We start from the raw sequence: 18949 nt of genomic DNA, 5'->3' as shown, positions 1-18949 counted from the left end.
GCTTAAATGCAACATGAAACTTGGTGCTTACAACTACTTAGAATAGAAATGAGATATTCTGAGGTCAGAGTAGATTAGCATTTTGAAGTGCTAGATTTTTTAAGACATGGTCCTGTATCACATGCTCCTGTGAGAGCTAAACCCATAACCTATTATCATTCATTTCAATCCTGTGATTCCATTATGCCTAAAAATTTGTAATTCTTAAAGATAAGGAGATGGGAAAATAAAACGTCAATACTGAAATGTTTAAGAATTCTGCCTTAACACTTTCCCCCTCAATGATGGGAAATTAAAGGGGCATATCAAAACAAAAAATATTTGAAAATCCAAATGTTTTTATTAGTATCAATACCAAGTATCTTAACTGGTTTACCTCTCTCCTTTCAGCCTAGTATATTCCATATTGCTTTGTTAGATTGTGCATAAACTGCAGTAAGTAAATTCTTCTTGGTTTCAAGCCCACAATTTAAGAGATTACAATTACAAACCAGTGAAAAATCTACTTCAGAAAATGTTTGAATATGATTATGTCAAATTTCAATTAACATCAATATACCAATTTGATGGATAATCTAATAAAAATTTTTCAAAGTATATATTTTTTTTGGGTACATGAGTTTTTCCTATGTACTTATAATAGGACTTTCACAAAATTTTGACAGATAGGACTACAGGGCTTTTTCAAAAAGGTGTATGAAACATACTCTTCCAATATGTTAGAACAAAGCCTAAAGTAGCTCTGTATACTTCACACAGTAAGTTTACTTACTGTGAGTTTAAAAATATGTTCGAATATCTTTTCAATTTATATTTCAGTGGTATCTAGTTAGTATTTACACAATAATTTTAAGCCAGTGGTTTTTACAGGGCAAAATGGATAAAAAGTTATTTCTTATGGTCTTTGCAACTATTTCCCCAAATACTATATGATACTCTGAACAAGCATGCCACTGAAGAAATTTAACATTCAACTTGGTTTTAATCTCCAAAACACTGAATCTAATTTTACTGTAAAGGTTGTATCAACATAAACAAGAAAACTGCATTCTCCCAAATGTGTCATCATTAGGTAAAAACTCATTTAGGCAAAATAGTATTTATGCTTCCATTTTATTGTTTTTAAGAATTAAACTGCCACCTCAGTAGTCTTAAGAGCAATATAATGAAACATACATACATTTAATTTAGATTTATGTCCATCATAGCTTCAAAGGCTTCCCTGAAATAAGGCTGGGATTCACATCTTTTTTCCTTAAGAAAAGAAACACTAACAGTGATTTTTTTTTTTATCCTTCTACCCACCCACCCTCATTCAAATGATAACTGGATGAACACCATTTAAAAATTTTGCCTGCTACATCACATTCAATCTGATTTGCCTCCCTGCATAATACATATTTCTTAAACTTCACTGAAATCATTTTTTAAAAGCTTACGAGAATCCTCTTCACATGTGGAATTTTATCATGATACTAATTTTTCTTTGTCCAATACATAGGCTAAGTGGTTTTGTACCACACTGAACTCTAACAAATTTCAATAAAAACAGAAGAGCTCTTCATAGTTAAGAAGCTCTACAGTAAATTTGGCTATTTTCGTATTACATGAAACAAAGAATGGTATTGGATTTTCAACAGTAATATTTTAACAGCTCCTAAATAGGGGTATGAAAGGGAATCAAGTTTGCACCAGTCCAAGTACCTACAGTAATATGATAGAAGCACTCGCCACCAACTTTCACATTATTTCACTCCCATGCTTCTAATAACAAAAAAATTCTCACTAGAAATATTACATTAACACTTGTTCTCAAATTGTTAAGTGTGAAAAATCACTTTTAAAAAAGTTATTTTCGACTGGTAAAGGTTGAAATGGCCATTTCTATTATTTCTAACTTCAACTCTAAGTTCATAGATGACTTTTCATCTGATTATACAAGATGAGAAATCATTTTGCCTGTACCTGATAGAATTAAATGGTAAATTAGCAATCAGTTCACCCTTTGTCAAAAAGAAGTATGTTCTAAATTTATACACTACAAACTATTTAATAAATGATACTTGCATACTACACATTTCATGTTTATATTATGCACCATTTTAGGGGGCAGGGAATACTTCACAGGGGTCTATTCAAAGAATATATAATAATATCCTAAGAATGTTGAATTGTACATATGAGTTCTGTAAAAACTGTAAGTGGTCATCTTAGCTGGACTGTAACAAGTCCCTCTAATGCAAAAGCTGACTCTAAAGGCACCTTAAAAAGCACTGAAATTTGTAATTTAGTCATTACTTTTCTCATCTCCAATACAAAATCATGTTATCTTCACTGTTGACTCCATGCTAAAATGTCCTAAGTTTTAGACTAATTAACCAATAAAAGACAAAGGAAATCATTAATAGTTTTTAAATTTCAAGTTAGAGAAAGAACCCTTACCGCACAATAATGAAACCTGAGCAATGCAAGTTTTTGACTACAAGAGTGTCTTTCAATAATACAGTATTCAAAATTCCTCCATGGCATTCAAATTGTAATTTAAAACCCAATAAACAAGACCCCACTTAAGCACAGGATCCAACTCTACCATCAATTGAGGAATTACATAAAGCCTATTTAGCCCTAAATATTTAGTTTAAGACAATGAGCAGAGTAGAACACACTTCATCTAAAGAACACCATTTAAACAGTTCTATAAAATGTTACTTAGTGTGGTGAATCATGTGATTCCATTCAGTAAAAAGTATTAATGAATAACAGCATCCCCCAACAGCTTGGAGCCTATAGAGCCTATTACTTTGGCCACATCTTTCAAATAATTAGTAGTATCTTTTAATATTACAAACATAATGTATCTTAGTATTGGATTTTCAGTGTATTTTGGTGCTCCTGAGACCGCCTAAGAATGAAAAGGCATCCAAGTGAAGTGCATTATATACTTAATATACCTCGAAATTTCAGTGCCTATCTGAAATAATTCTCTACCATTTAACAGTCTGCTTTACAGTAAATTCTAGTAGATCTTTACTTTTAGGTTTTTATTGTAACTTTGGGAAATTAGTGGTAAAACATATGGTTTTAAAAAACAGTATGTGGCTGCACTTAAATTCACATAAAAATAGCATTTTTACAACCATATTGAAATTTAATCCTTTTACACAGGTTAACAAAATGTATCACAAGAAAAACTAAACTGGGTTTAACAAAAGCAATACTTTTGAAAAGTGAAACAATGAAAAATTTTTTTCAAATTTTTTACAAATGGTCACTTCTGGGTCAATTTACCACACTGGGGGAACAAAACTGTTAAAATATAGCTGTGCTCTACTGAGCCACTTATCTGCACTACAGCATAGTAGTTGAAATCAATCCTAAAGTGAAGATTTAAAACCATTTTAAGAGACAAGACCCTAAGTGTTTTATAGTCACCTCAATAAGAGGTGTTTTTCCTTCCCAAAACAGTCAAAGTTTAATTAAAAGATTGACCATATATAAGTTTTTTTTTTCCTCATCATATCTTCAGTTCAAAATACTATTATCATTGGTAATACGGTCTATATCTTGTCTGATCTGGATGATGTGGTCCAGGAAGTGGGGTTTGAGAAGGCGGACCCTGCATTCGTGGAGGAGGTGGTGGCCCTCTTGGTGCAGGCCATATACCAGGACTCATTCCCCCTGGTTGTGTAAATGGAGGGCTCAGAGTTCCTTGATCTTCAGTGAACTGGGGTAAAGAGTTAGGATTATAATGGTGAGGAGGGGGTGCAGTTACAGGTGGGCCACCATGTTGGTGAGAGGGGGGTCCTGGAGGAGGATGATTCATATAAGGTGGCATCTGGGCAATAATATATGTCCAGGGGGAAGTTGTGGTGGTGGAGCAGGAGGTCATTGGTGGAGGTGGAGCTTGGCTATAAACCAAGTGAGGAGTACCTGCAGCCTGGGGAGGATGTGGTATTGGATGGCTTATTGGTGGTGGAGGAGGTGGGGGTGGTGCATAATGTTGCTGTGGAGGCATAATATGATGAGGGTGCGATACCACTGGTTGACCCTGATATTCAGGATGATGGTGAGCAGGTGCTGGGGCAGGAGGTGGTGGTTCTCTAGCACCTGAATTTGAGTCATCCTGAATAGGGACAGTTATTAAATTGCTGTGTTTTCTTGTCGAAATACGAAAGGTTTCCTGACTGACCGAACGAGGTGGAGGTGGAGCCATGGACAATTCTGCCGGAGGAGCACGAATATCCTCATGTGGCTGATTATAGTGCTCATGCGGCACATGCTGCAAAGGAGGCGGTGGCATCATGATGTGCTGCTTTGGTGGAATATGGCTCATATGGTGCTTGTCTGGCGGCATTATAAAACGATCAGGGATTTCAGTTGGTGGTGGGGCAATTGGAGGATGAACATTTTCAAGTGAAGCACGAGTAACAGGTTTTCCAGCTCTCATATGGCGGTGGTTGATATGAGCCTGTAAGTCTCTCTGAGACAAATATGTTCTCTTGCACCCTTGAACAATGCTACACATGAAGAGAGAACCTCGTGTACACTGCTCAATTCGCTGCACAGGATCACTACAGCTAAATTAGAAGGGGAAAAAAATTTGATTTACTAAAGACAGATTAAAAATGATGTAATTTCAAAGACAGACTATTTTTAAAATTTGTTATGGAAAATACTGCAAAAGTCCACAATTAAAAGTTATAGTTGCTTGTAAGTGAACCTTTAATCTTCCCTACTTTGTCAGAGTCTGCCTGCTATTAAGTGTCAGCATTTCTATCAATCTCAGAACTCTTAATAATACGAGAAAAAATTTAAAGTGTATCAGAGTATGCTTTAAAAAAAGATCTCATTCTTCCCAAGAACTAGGATTCATCCAATTTTCTCAAACAATTCTATGTTTCATATACATTTGCAAAAAAGCCCAGGAAAGGCAAACCAAACCATCTGTCACAACCATGGACTTCAAACTTGGATGGTATTTATTTGAGCCATAATCATTTGCTGAGCAAATATTAAGTGGAAGACACTAACTGGAAGATGCTGCAAGGACTAAAAAAACAAATAAGGTCACCCTAATCATCAGAGTTCTTAACATTAAACAACATAAACAATTTAAAATTTAAATCCTGGCTCTCAAGAATCCCTTAAACAAGGGATCTTTCTGAATTGTTAAATTTACTACTAAGAAGTATTAATAAATACACTCCTACCTTTCTATATTTTAAGCACTAAATTTAACTTAATTTCTTAATGACTCAAGGTCAAAATTATAACTATTCTTTATTCATTATCTGCACTTGCCTTTAGAGTCTTCTTGAAATAGTGGAGAATGGACTGAACTAGGAATCAGAACTAGGATCCAGTAGGGGCTCTGTAATCTTGGCGAGGTAATTTAATCTGTTTCTTCATCTGTAAAATGGGTTAAAACATCTACTCTACCTAACTTAAAATGTTTTTATATCTACTCCACTCTACTTAAAAAAGTATCCGTAAAACCAACAGAACAATGAAAATGACAGTATTTAACACTAAATACTATATATGTATAAATATAAGCTATTATCATTAAATAAACGTCAGCTCATTTGTCACTATATTAAATGGATCCATATTCTGGATTTTTGAGTTATGTATTTCCACCCTTGCTGTAAAGCTGGCACTCTTCCTTGATACTACTAGTAGGCTTCCCCTTAGCAGCCAGCCATTTAGCATACTTCTCATTTTTTGATATTTAGTCCCTGTAAATTCAGAAATATCTCCACAGTAACAAGATGTGAGGGATTTTCTTTTGGGTGATGCTTAAAAGCAGTAGTATGTAACATTTACATAAACTTGGATTACCATTTTTTCACTTTCTGATCTGGGTCTATTAATCCAGATAGGCTTATATTTTAAATAGCCGACCACTGAGGTGCTTACTGGTGTTACATTTAATACCTTGAAAATTAAATTCCCTTTTAAATATTAACATTAGAACACTTATATAAAAGAGAAAACCTTTTACTGTACTCTACCAGTGTTTTATAACATCTAAAATCCTTCATCTCAATGAAGCAATCAAATTTACAGTGAATGTACAGTGTTGAGAAATTAGGCATTAGAGAAAATTAGGCAAACAAGCAAATATGCACTTTTAATTTCATAATTCTTCTGAATTACAAATCTAGGGAAGAAATTTTCTTTAAAATCACACAACAGATTTTACAATATGTGACTTTAAAGGGCTAATAAAAATATGCCAAGAGAATTAGATTGTATTGGTATGTCAATAAATCATCCTTTCTCTCTCAATGGTGCTAATCTTCCTACACCAAAAAAAAAAAAAATCATCCCTAACTGCCCAGAGCTTTGCTATCAATCAAGACTACAACTCTTGGGTTGAGGTAGCTTCTAACACAGGTTAAAAAAAATTTATAACAAGGGAATTTTCTCTTAAAGCTTTTCCCAAGCCTTCTATCAGGGGTTCTACATTGATATAAAAATTCTTAGTTTAATCTGGACCCTTCAAGATCACACCAATATAGATCAATATCAACCAATACCTCTAGAGCTTCTTCACTTGTCTGAATTTATGCCACAATAGTGTTCTAAGATAAACTCAAAACATATTAATCAGATTTGAAGGTAATAAATAAGAGCTTATACTTAAATATAGTATTTACTATATGCTAGGTAACATATATACGTACATTGTATAATATATATATATGCTCACTTAATTCTAATAATAACCTAGGGAGGTAGGTACTATTATTAGTTCCATTTTACAGATGAAGAAACAGTCTATGTAACACAGCTAATAAATGGCAGAACAGGAATTTGAACCTAGGAATTCTAATTCCAAAGTCTTTGCTCTCAATCACTATGCAATACTACCTGTCCCATCAAAATAAAAAATAATTTTAACTTTCTAATATAACAAAATTTTACAATGGCCAATATGAATTGACTAATAACAGCAACCTAGCCGCTGCTGTTATATATAAAGGCTAAGGCCAACTCTGGGTTCACAGAGAAAAATTAGCCTTGCTTACACATTTGATATCCTGCAGCTGGGCTACATCACTTCTAACCTTTAACCAAGATTGTAAACCTACATTACAAACTTTATTATTTAAAAATTTAATGATGATCTTACCCTGGACACATCTTATCTCCCTTTTTTTCATGTAAAATAGCACAGTCATAGCAAAAAACATGCTTGCATGGAATCTGTGAAGAAACATAGTACAGTTAAGCATACTAGAATAAAAATTCCCTCCCCCCAAATAACAGTAAGAACAATAAACCTAGACATAAAAGGCGCTTGAGAATTATTTGTTAAAATAAACATTTATGAAGTACTAATTCTATAAAAGCAATAGTTAGCCTTTTCAGTCACAAAGCCCTTTGAGAATGTGATGAATACTTGGCCCTTCCCCAATAAATGTATAGGTATACATTTATTTATACTTTCAGAAGGAATAAACCCTATGAATTTCATCCATGGTTCCTATAGGTTAAAAGCCCCTGAAAAAGAATACTGTAACCATGTTTTATCTTATCCCATTCCTCCTGAAACTATTACAAAGCAATAAAATAACATAGTCTACATTTAACATAAGTAGCATTTTTCCTGGTAGCCTTAAGTTAATGAACTTTAAAAAATCTAAAAGTAAATCAGGACATAGTAAAATGTTAGGCCATTTTAAAACTCACAGGTCATAACTGTTATTTAGCTTTTTTATAAAGCAAAGCAACAGCACACAATCAATGTCCTCTACCTTCACAGATACATTATTGAATTCAATTTTTTCAAACACAAATGTAAAACTATCTTTTTTCAAGGGAGAATGTCAAAATTACCATAAAATTAGTTAGGGCTTAATCTTTTTTTTTAATGATTAGAATTCAATTCTCAGCAGTAAAAAATATTAATTCAGTTTTACATTTAAAATTATAGCCTTCAGAAATGAATAACTAATTTTATTCTATTAAACAAGAAAAATAAACAACCATTTTAATAAACTGAATAAATACAAACTAACATGGAACAAAACAGTCCAAAGAAATTATTTGGTTTCCAGAAGTTAGTTCCTTTATTTAATAGTTTATAAGCAATTCAAGAGTTTGTGAAGATAATTATATTAAATGTAAATTATCCCCCAAATTCCCTTAGCTATTTCATATTTATCTTAAAACAGGGATCCCCAACTCCCAGGCTGTGGACCAGTACTGGTCCATGGCCTGTTAGGAACAGGGCCACACAGCAGGAGGTAAGTGGCAGGCAAGCGAGCGAAGTTTCATATGTATTTGCAGCCACTCCCTAGCGCTAGAATTACTGCCTCAGCTCCACTTCAGATCATTAGGCATTAGATTCTCATAGGAGCACTGGTCTCTGGTGCCAGAAAGGTTGGGGACCGCTGTCTTAAAATGTCACAAAATTAGTCATTAAACAGTAATATAAACTTACTCAAATTTCAGCATCCTACTATAACATTTTTTACATTTATAAAAACGTAGTTTAATTATACTTACCATTCGCCCATAGATCTTAATAGGCAATCCACATTTATCACAGAAATGAACTGGTGTGTCATCCTTCTCACCTAGGATGTTTATCTGTTGAAGTGATATAATTAAAGTTCCCTTTTTAAGCATTTCTAAAAATCATATCTGTAATTTATACAATGAATTAAATAGCATTTTATAAATGTTAAAACAATTGGAAATAAAGATTTCTTGGTCTACGGCCATGCCACCCCGAACAAGCCCAATCTCGTCTGATCTCAGAAGCTAAGCAGGGGTCAGGCCTGGTTAGTACTTGGATGGAAGACCACCTAGGAAGACCAGGTGCTGTAGGTATGAAAAAAAAAAATAAGGGATTGTAAGCTGACAAGGTCCTTCCAATCTGTGAGGTCAACCAAGGGTTGCCTTGCCTAAAAAAAAAAAGATTTCTTGGTATCCTCCCATATCTCACACACTGGCTATGCTACCTTTGTTTCTTTTTTCTTAAATAGTGTTAATGGTTATTCATTTTATTTGACTTTACTGAAAATTGCTTCAAATTATTTTTAGAAATAGTAGAAACAGAGCATTAATAAATGAGTTGTGTGTGTTCAAAGACATAGCTATAATAAAAGTTCATACCATTATGTATTTTGCATTGTTCTAATAAAATATTTGAAATACTAATAAATGCTTATATTTTAGTTATACCTGAAAATCCCAAAAAAGGTGTCCAGGAAATCTTCGCTGATTTCCAAACAGTTCTCCCCCTTTACAGTCATATCGTTCTTCTTCATTATAATCAAATCCTTCTGAGAAAAGAAAGGATTATCTATTAACTTTTCATATCTCAAATTTCATTTTGGAAGTACATGTGCATGGTAAAATAGTCCTGGTCACTGATGCTTTCCGAAGCTCTTCTAAGAACAAGATAATCAAGACTAGTTTAAACATCAGCTAGATATGATCTTGGTGATCATGTAATCCAACTCTCTTACTTCATAATTGAGAATATTGCAGTAAGAAGACCCATAATAACAACACAGAGATGTAAGTGGCAGAGCTAGGAAAAGACCTCAGATCTCTTCACTCCCATTTAAGTGCTCTTTTACTCATCCAACTATTTCTAGTATAAAACTTTACTAATTACCATCATCATGCTTGTTACACAAACTTTTAAGATGCTGATCACCATTTATTCTACTCTATCTATAAAAGTGGTAACATGCAAGAGGCCAAAAGAATATAATGAAACAAAGAATTCTGCAGATTTTCTTCTTGTGTCTTAGTAAGTTAGGTATCCTCTTTTTCAGCCTTAAATTGAACCTGATTTTAGAAACATCGACATATTGATACTTCACCCTTTCAATTAAAACTCCTCTGGTTAATCATCCAAACAGAAGCCATATCATATTTACTTACAAGAATCCACCATTATGCTGCATTATTATCAATATCAGTAAACTTAAAACAATATGAAGATTAAATGGGCTCAATTTCTCTGCCCTAAGTGAAAGGTTGATGGTAATCCTCTTACTCCATACGAAAGAACAGAAAACCAATGATGGTCTGATGGGGATTCTAAGTAAAATCCAATTAACTAAAGTAAAGCTGAGAAGACAAATCTAGCCCTTCAAAGTGTCAGACTTCTCATGACTCTTTTGGCCCCAGAACTAGTAGAGTAGCAAGGCACAGAAGTTTTAACTCTACCTACATGGCTAAATTATAGGACCTGTGTACGAATATGCAGCAACAGAAGGGATGGACAGAGATGGGGAGGACAGATGGACAGACACACACAGACAGACACAAACACAGTGATGCAAGGATTTTTTTAAAGCTGATAGACACTCTAGTGTACTGCTATCTAATTACCTCCAATACAAATGCAGAGTTCAGAGTGTTCTTATAAGTTACATCTGAGTGGCCCTAGGCTCTTATATGTCCCATTTACACCTTATACAAGCTGGTGTCATCTAAAACTCAAAATAAGAAAATCAATTTTCAACCTGCACTCCCATCCATCATAAAACCATACATCTGTATAGATACTATACCAGCACACAAAACTCCGTACTTTGAACAATGCCGAGGGGGGAAAAAATCACCAATTTTTTTTATCCCAAACAGGTGAATCTAATGTACCCCAAAATTATCTTGAGCTTCAGCCTGCTCTATTAATAGAGTGGAAACTGTAGTTCCTCCTAGAAAGGGGTGCGGGCTTAGAAAGGGATGAGGGGAAAAGAAGGGATACCTGAGAGGAAAAGGATGTAAGGGAGATTTTAGTTGTTTTGCATCGTTTGGATTATTACAAGAATTTATTTGTACATTACTGTGTACTTTAAAAAATTATTTAAAAAACAATAAGGCCAAAGTGGGAGTCTTTAGTTTAGTGATAGTGCAGCAGCCGTAGGTTGCTACTACCATGATTTACAACATTTGACTTCAAATATACTTGTTTAAATAAGGAGAGAAACCCTATAATAAGAGGAACAATAATATAAGGTGTAATTAAAATAGTCTGATTCTAAAAAGGAAATATGGATAAATTGCTGGAATAGAAGAGAAAGTCTAGAAATAGACACAAATACTTGCAGAATTTTAACATATGATAATAGCGAGATTCTTATTCAGCAAGGAAAAGATAGATTATTCAATGGTTGGGACAAACGGCTAGCTGTTTTAGAGAAAAAAATTAAGCCAGACTCCACTTAAAACAAAAACAAAACAAAAAAACCCCAAATACTTATCATCCACAATGTTCCAAAGTAGAGGTCAGCAAACTTTTTCTGTAAAAGGCCAGATAAGTTAAATATTTTAGGCCGTGTAAGCCATACGGTCTCTTGCAATTACTCAACTATGCCATTATGGAGTGAAAGCAGCCATAAACAATACTGAAATGAATGGGCATGGCTATGTTCTAATAAAACTTTATTTACAAAAATAGGGTTGGGTTTGGCCATAGCTGGGCCTGTACTAAAGGGTAAGATGGAAAACTGTTCTATAGTCACAGGATATGGGAAAGGCCTTTTCTAAGACTGTCTAAAAATAGCCAGAAGTCAAAACAGAAAAGACTAGATATCTATCTGCTACTGGAATCTTCAAACTTCTCTACAACAAAAATTTTATATATAAAATTCAAGACAAATGCAGAATATATACAATATATAACAAAGGGTCAATTTTATTAATTTATAAAGAATTCATAAAAAGCAAGAGAAAGACAACCAAACAGGAAAGAAAAAAAAATGGGAAAAAGATATGAACAGGTAAATCTTAGGCAAAAGATATGACCAGTAATATGAAGATATACAACCCCACTCATAATTATAAGAAATATTATCAAAACAAAAAATGTTTAAGGTTAATAGTACGTACCGATATTGGTGTATGGGAACAAACTGGTGTACTATTTTTGAAGAGTCATTTAACAAAATTTTGTCATATTCTAAAATGCACAGTATCCGTCAAGTTATAAAATGCCCAAATCATGCAAAGTTTAAATTCCACAAAGTATACATATTAAGGTATATGTATAAGGATATTTATTGCAACACTGTTTTTAAGAGCAAAAATTAGAAAACTATTAAATAAATTATAGTACATCTATAAATAAAATACCTAAACCTATTTCCTTAAATGAGATATATCTGTATATACCAAGAAGGCAAAATCTTAAATGCATCTTACATTAAACAAGGGCAGTTACATATGAAAAAAATAACTATAAAAAGGTTGTAACAGAGATTATATTGGGGGAGGAGAATTGTGAGGGGAGGGAGAATGTTACTTTTAACATTATGCTTTCTGTAATATCGTTGATTTTTAACAATATGCAGTGTTGCTTTCGACAACAAAAAAACTAAACCAAAATATTTATAAAAGGGACAAAAAAGTACAACATGCCAAAATGGGGCACCAAAAAGACTAAAGAATGATGAGAGAATAAAAGATTTTTAAAAAGTAGCTATAAGTAAGTAAAATCACACAGATTATTTGGTGGAATCAGATACAACAAAAAGACTTTTGGACCTGTTAGCTGAAACATATTACCTTCATCACCAGGTGGAGCCTTTGCAGGCATCCTGTTTATGGTCCTTGGAGTGCGAGGTGCAGCTTTGGCTTTGCTTCCTTGTTTTGAGATGAGCTTTATAGGAATTCGTCTTCTAACATCAAGACTACCCAATGATCCAGAACTATTAGTGCCTTGTAACTCATTGTCTAAAGGAGGAAAAAAAAGTAATTTTTCTTAGTTTTTCTTTTTGAAGATTATTCTGCCATAGGTATTTAAGTAACATACCCAACATTATCAAGGTTGATTATCTGGGTCCTCATTTTAAATACTATATTATATAAGTTTAAGTGTTAATTTTCCCTATTTTGGATAAATCCTTAAAGCAATGCTTTCAGAGACGTGGAACCTTTTAAAAAGTTATAGAACTCTACCCAAAAAAGTGGACAATAAAATTTTTCATATAATTCCAGAGGGGTTTATAGAAACATAAAACTCTTCATGAGCCCAAGATAAGTACTGTCTTAAAGTAACCATTAAGAGGTTTTTTTTAAAGAAGAGTGAGAGGGAAAAGAAAAAGAAAGGAAACCACTGCTATCTTTATTAAGCATGCAAACTAGGTACCCAATAAATTTGGTATACTGAATCTACATTGAGATAATCAATAAAACTGAAAACACAAAACTAACACTGACAATGGTAAAATTAAAGAATATATTGAAATTTAAGTTAGTTTTAAGAAAAGTGATTATTCCTTTAAGTGTAAATTGTTTTTCTAAGAAACACATGGGGAAATAGTAAAAATTATCAGACCATTTTACCAAATAGTAAAAATTATCAGACCATTTAGCGCAATAATGTTATTTGCGCTATAGCATTTCTAGCTGTACACATGTGACTATTATTAGCACTGTAATGGAAAATTATAGTTTAGGAAGATGCATGGTTTCTGTACTTCAACTAGGTCTAAACAACTGACATTTTCTAAGTTCCTGTTTGTTACTATGAAATAAACTATTAGTAATAGGAGCATTTTTTTTCATAGATCTGACTCCAGATGAAGCTTCAAAGTCACCTTTTTTCAAGTCTATGCAAGATATCACTATACGGAGAATATTCACCTTGACCCACTAAAGAAAGGAAAATGCCATAAAGTAGGAGATGCAAATAAAATAATTTTTTAAAATAGTAGTATTTTAAACATGACAAGTTATTGAGCAGGCTGTGTAACTGCTACTGCAGGATGTAGTACAATCAAGACTGATAGCAAAGCTGTCCACATTAAATTCAGTAAAGCCAAATTTGGAAGTAGTAACCTAGTACTAGTGACCTACAAGGCGACGAGGATTACAGATACATATTAAATTCACAATGGTGATTTGCACTTTTTCTGAACAATATATAAAACAAAATTGAAAATAAGTTCTTAATAATTAATTTAAATATCTTTCAGTCTACTTTCTACTATTACTTTTACTAATCAAGACAAAGTTCATGGGAAAGAGATTACATGGACAACTAAAATCCTAAGTTAAGATAAATGCAACTTGATCAACTTAACACTTAGCTAAATGTATTAACAAGCTGAATAATGTATTTCAGTTGCTTTCACGCTAGTTGCTTAATTAAGTATAAATACCTACAAGCAATGTAATGGCCAAAAGACAGACATGACAAAATCAATTTTTTTGCTCAAAGTATTCCAGATTTTCCAATGAACTAAAACAAGCAAACAAAAACAAGTTGTTGGAGACAGTTAACAATTCAGTGTTGTACTTTAGATATTAAAAGAACTTTTAAGGGATTTACCTCTGTAAATAATCAAAATGATTATTACTTTGTAATTACTTTGTAGTAACATTTCATTACTACAAGTCCTTTTCACATCACCATAAGCACTTAAAGTTACTTCTGTTGCTTGTTTAGCCTACCATGACTTTCAAGGGCCTGCTGCCATTTACCCCGCCTTGCTGCCTGCTTCACAGATTGTCAAATTCATGAAATAGAGCATTAATAGTGACATCATTCTGGGTCTGTCTCGGGGTTTTTGGTTTATTAAGAATCAGAACATACAGCACAATTTCCTTTTGAATATGTGAACTAAAAACACAAAAGCCCTAACAAAAGTCCTTGGATATTACAAAATGAGAATCAAGGCTATAACTGGCCATTTAAGGTGACTCCACTTTAAAAACGAGTAAAATTCATATATTTTATAGTTTTTTAAGAGATTTCTTTAGAATTTTACCTTGCATTAAAAGAGCCAAGAAATATTTTAGAAAATTTAGGTTACAATTACAGGTAAGTACTAATTCTTAGAATGACCAAAGAATGAATCAAGTGTTAACTGGAAGCTTCTTGGAGTAATTTTGCCGGCAAAACTCTAATAGAACAACACAGGCTAGCTCTGATTATAAATTTAACTTTTTCGGCATGATAAAATAGGTCATTTTTGCATAATATTCAAGGGTTTTGTCAATCTCCTCAAGGGCCGGGTCTTAATCCTTTGATATTAAAATTATTCTTTTGAGATGTCTATCCTGTCATAATATGTCAAACTGGCCATTTCCTCACTTGCCAATGATATTGTGATTCAAATAGCTCACCTTTACAAATTTCATGAAAACTTGAATCTTTTGTAAGATTTATAATCACTATATACAGCATTTGATACTGTTTCCTGATATGAAACATTAAGGATATAACAAAATTAACTAAATAAAAAAAGTGTTAAGCAGCAGGAATATGAGTAGGAACTAGTTTTTTAAGTGGTCAGCTCATTAATGAAAATTTTCACGTTAAGATGACTTTTACTTTCCTGGGCAACTTTTTAACTTAAGAGAACTACTATAGTAAATACTCAAGTACGCACCCACCATATTACAGTTTCCTAACACAACATTCTCTAAACCGGATGTGGCTTGACTCCCATTTCCAGTAATACACTCAAATGAGAAATATTTTGCTGATGTTGGGTGTCTATGTTGGGTGTCTGTTGCTCTAACATTAAGATCCTAGAGTTTCAATTCTATAAAATTTCCAAACACTAGAGTTCCTTTAAGAGCCTGGTTCCAGGTAGGCCCTCTTCTCTTCTGTATTCCCTTTCCTTAAGTGATCTAGTCCATCTTATGCCTTAAAATATCAGCTATGCATTACTAAGTCCCAAATATGTGTTTTTCAGCCCAGATCTTTCCTCTGATCTCCACCTGACATCTCCCCTTGCATGTCTCAAAATACATCCCATAGGTAGCAGTCCAAAATCTTGTTCCCAAACTCCCACCAATCACCTCTACTCCTTTTAAAAAGTCTGTTTTTTCTCCCACATTTTCCCCAATTCAGTAATGGTCACTACCTAGCTGCTCAAACCAGAAACCTAGACATCTCTCTTTCCTCTACCATACCTCTAAACCGATCCATCAGTACATGTTTAAGTTCTACTATAAAAATACTTATTGAATCTGCCTACTCTCAACTTCACTAAACCAAGATACCTTCATTAAGTCAAGTCTCCCTTCTGGTTTAATGCAATCACCTCCTAGATTGTTTGTTTTCTATTATTCTTGCCTCCCTCTCTTGCACCATTCTCAATGGAACCTATTATAGATTTTTTAAAAATTATGTTCTTCCTCTACTTCTGTTCAACGACTTCACGTTGCACATAAAATTCAAATCATTAACTTGGCCTTCAAAGTCTTGCACGACCTGACTCCTGCTTTCTTTTTCAGTCTCATCTTAGAGCTCTTTCCCTCTTGTTAATAAACAAAGCTGCCGCCAACTGATCTCCTCTATTGTTTTCTACTTCAGTCTTTGTACTTGCTAGAAATGTATTCCTCATGTTTTTCCGTAGCTCGATTATTCTCATCCATCAGATCTCCAAGTTATATAAATGTTACTTTTCCAGAAAGACTTGCCCTGACCACCGTCTTTGAAGCGTCCTTATTGTCTTTACCACAGCATCTATTTATTGTCCTCAAAGAACTTATAATCTGTCAACATCTGGGCTTTTAAAAAATGTATTGTCTTCCCCAACAGAATGTAACCTCCACGACAGTAACTCAGTCCGTCCTGTTTACCATTCCATCATGCCATCCCTAGGCCTACAGATATCGGGTCTGTGTGTGTCTGCACACATATTTGTATATCAAAAGTAGATATTTGATGATTGAGAACATCTCAACCAATACTTAATACAGGGGAAAACCTTTTTTCCTACTTGTGATATGGTTCGTGCAACTGTACGGAGCACTTTCGAACCCCAAGTACCCTCATGTAAATATCCAAAAACCACAAGGAAACAAAAAGCCAAAAAACACGTAAGAATAGAGCCATTCCTACTTATAAAAAGGAATGTGAATAATCTTGATTTTAAGTTCCCCTTTATAAATGTTCCCAAAGGATAAGGAAGGACCTCAGGCGAAGCGCGGGGTATGCTCTGGGTTTAGGTAGAAAAGCTGCTCCGAGTATCATTCCGAAACCATATCCGATTCTCTCCTCCCATCTCCAGTCCATGAAGGACCGGAGAGACAATAACGACAGGCGGTGACCACCGCAGCACCCGCCCAAAGCTGACTGAGACAGCAGGAAGTCTCCAACCCACTCTCGCGCACCGACTGCCAGCGTAATAAGGCTGCCCCGACTCTGAGACTGTAATCTACCCGCCAGTTCCCGTAATGTAGGGTAGAGCGCCCGGGATGAGTTTTAAAAGAGCCGGCGCTTTCTCCTCCCAAACAAGGTCCGCGCCGCCCGCTGTCCCAGCTCTGAACTCAGCAGAACCAAAGAAGCGGCTGCTGCCGGCACCGAGGCTGTAGGTACCACACCGGAGAGTAGGCCGGGAAGCAGTAGGCCCTTGCCGGGCACAAGGAGGGATCTGTGAGATTTCCTTCTAACCGTCACACCCCAATGCTGTAGGGCAAGCGTAACCTCTCTATGCCTGCTAGGCGAAATTACCCGGGCCGGCCAAGGGGCCATGGAACCCGGACCCCCACTGCCTCCGCCTCCTTACCAGTGTGATCCATGATTCGGCTCGCAGAGCACAGTGGGAGCGGAAGTCAACTGCGCCGGAGTCGCAGGGAGCGCGTGCGCGCTACCTTCTAGAGCCCGGGAGGCGGAAATGCGACCAGATTGCCCCGGCTTTGGCCTCCAAGGGCTTCCTTTTTTCGCGTACACTACCCAACTCCCGTGACGGAGTCAGGCATAGTTCCGGCCGAGGGAGAAACAGCGAGTACGCGAAGAGCTTCGGTGTTGAGGTTGCTACGGCTTCCCCTCACGTGCTTCAAGAGAAAGTAGCCTTTAACTGGAAAGACCGACGGGAACCGGGGAGGGGGAGAGCGGTAGTAGCCGAAGGAATAAGCTCCCAGCAGGTAAGGCGGACGCCCGCCCTCCTAGGGCGTTGCCTTGTGGGACTTGTAGTGCACCGGAGCTCTGAAGCCAGCCAGGCTCACTGCGCAGGCTCGGTCGTTGGGCGGGTCCCACCCCGGCGGGCGGAGTAACGGTTTGGAATCCCCCAGGTCTGCGAGCGACTGTCTCCTCCCCCCGGTCCAGGAAAACTGTAAACACGCGCGCTCCGGAAGGCGTCCTGCAGTGGGGACGTTGCCCAGGGGATGACTGAGCTGTGTGAAGCTCCCTACAAGAGAGAAGGGCTCCATGCTTATTGTCTAAATGTCGCTTTGTCGCCCAACAGACTTGGTATATATATGCCCGTGTTCCCACCTCTTAAGTTTCTAACCGTTGCAACACTTAACAGTGCTTGACTAGCACTCATTTTCTAGCAAAAACGCTTGTGCCTTTAGAAACCCCCAGAACACGTCTCATAAGGACTGGGCGCAGGGTCAGGTGGAAGGCGAGTGGAAAGCAGCCGCCCGTTATTAGGGGATAACCCAGCAATAAAGTGCAGAGTGGAGGATAGACGCGAAGTGAGATGTAGAGGGTGTCAGGGCTGCCCAGAAGGGAGAGGTTAAAAAGGAAAGGTCAAAAATGAAGAAGAAAGAGTAACCACAACAGGCAGTACCTAGTTCCAGTTCTTGGTCCCAGGGGTTTGTGGTTGCTGCTGCTTTCATCCTTCTCTGCCAAAACAAAGGAAAGTGCCAAAGAGTGATTCCTGAGGACCTTCAATGCAGTCTCCACCTCGCGGATTTGGTACATTTGTGTCCACTCCCTCTCCAACCCTTTACACTTGGTGTCCTCGGATGAGTAGAAAGGAACACAATTAGTGGAAAACACAAGCTGGGGAGTCAAGGGATTTGGGTTCTATTCTTGTCGTCCCTTGGTGACGACATCATTACCTTGGGTTATTCACGCTTTCAGTGCCAGAATTCTTAGATCAATAAGAGATTATATTGACCTCTCACAGAAATGTTTTTGTGTTACTGAATTCCAAATAAAGTATGTGTAGAAATGTGCTATATCTCTATAGTCATAATGTAACATCTTTGAATAATAATATGATGATCA

At 35.8% G+C, this 18949-nt stretch overlaps 1 protein-coding gene, 1 long non-coding RNA gene and 1 pseudogene across 3 annotated transcripts in view; 2 read left to right on the top strand and 1 right to left on the bottom strand.

Annotated features, from left to right (window-relative positions):
• Positions 1-1094: 1094 nt before the first annotated feature.
• On the bottom strand, positions 1095-17829 carry CBLL1 (Cbl proto-oncogene like 1). Of its 2 annotated transcripts, none has more exons than XM_039849543.1 (6): positions 17502-17829; positions 12541-12708; positions 9199-9299; positions 8518-8601; positions 7139-7212; positions 1095-4577 (listed from the first exon to the last, which is right to left on the bottom strand). In XM_039849543.1, exons 1-6 carry the CDS (start codon positions 17512-17514, stop codon positions 3542-3544), a joined length of 1476 nt encoding a protein of 491 aa, XP_039705477.1. In that variant the 5' UTR covers positions 17515-17829; the 3' UTR covers positions 1095-3541. The 2 variants fall into 2 exon arrangements, with proteins under 2 accessions (XP_039705477.1, XP_039705478.1); XM_039849544.1 differs by having other exon boundaries at positions 9199-9296.
• On the top strand, positions 8725-8844 carry LOC120592013 (uncharacterized; annotated as a pseudogene).
• The window catches only part of LOC120591818 (uncharacterized), a 66763-nt gene continuing 65541 nt past the window's right edge, over positions 17728-18949 (top strand). The window contains exon 1 of the long non-coding RNA XR_005650004.1: positions 17728-17859. This is a non-coding gene — a long non-coding RNA (uncharacterized LOC120591818). The remainder of the gene's footprint in view (positions 17860-18949) is intronic.

The sequence above is a fragment of the Pteropus medius genome, unplaced genomic scaffold (genome assembly GCF_902729225.1).
Source record: "Pteropus medius unplaced genomic scaffold, Ma_sr-lr_union100, whole genome shotgun sequence".
Taxonomy (NCBI): domain Eukaryota; kingdom Metazoa; phylum Chordata; class Mammalia; order Chiroptera; family Pteropodidae; genus Pteropus; species Pteropus medius.
This window is presented reverse-complemented; position numbering and strand designations above follow the sequence as displayed.

Bases quoted from the DNA above. Each gene is read 5' to 3' on its own strand.
- CBLL1 (XM_039849543.1), bottom strand. The intron at 9,300-12,540 runs GTAATATGTTTC...TTCTTTTCTCAG, and splicing joins GGCTCCACCTGGTGATGAAG to AAGGATTTGATTATAATGAA. The intron at 7,213-8,517 runs GTAAGTATAATT...GTTTCTTCACAG, and splicing joins TTAAGATCTATGGGCGAATG to ATTCCATGCAAGCATGTTTT.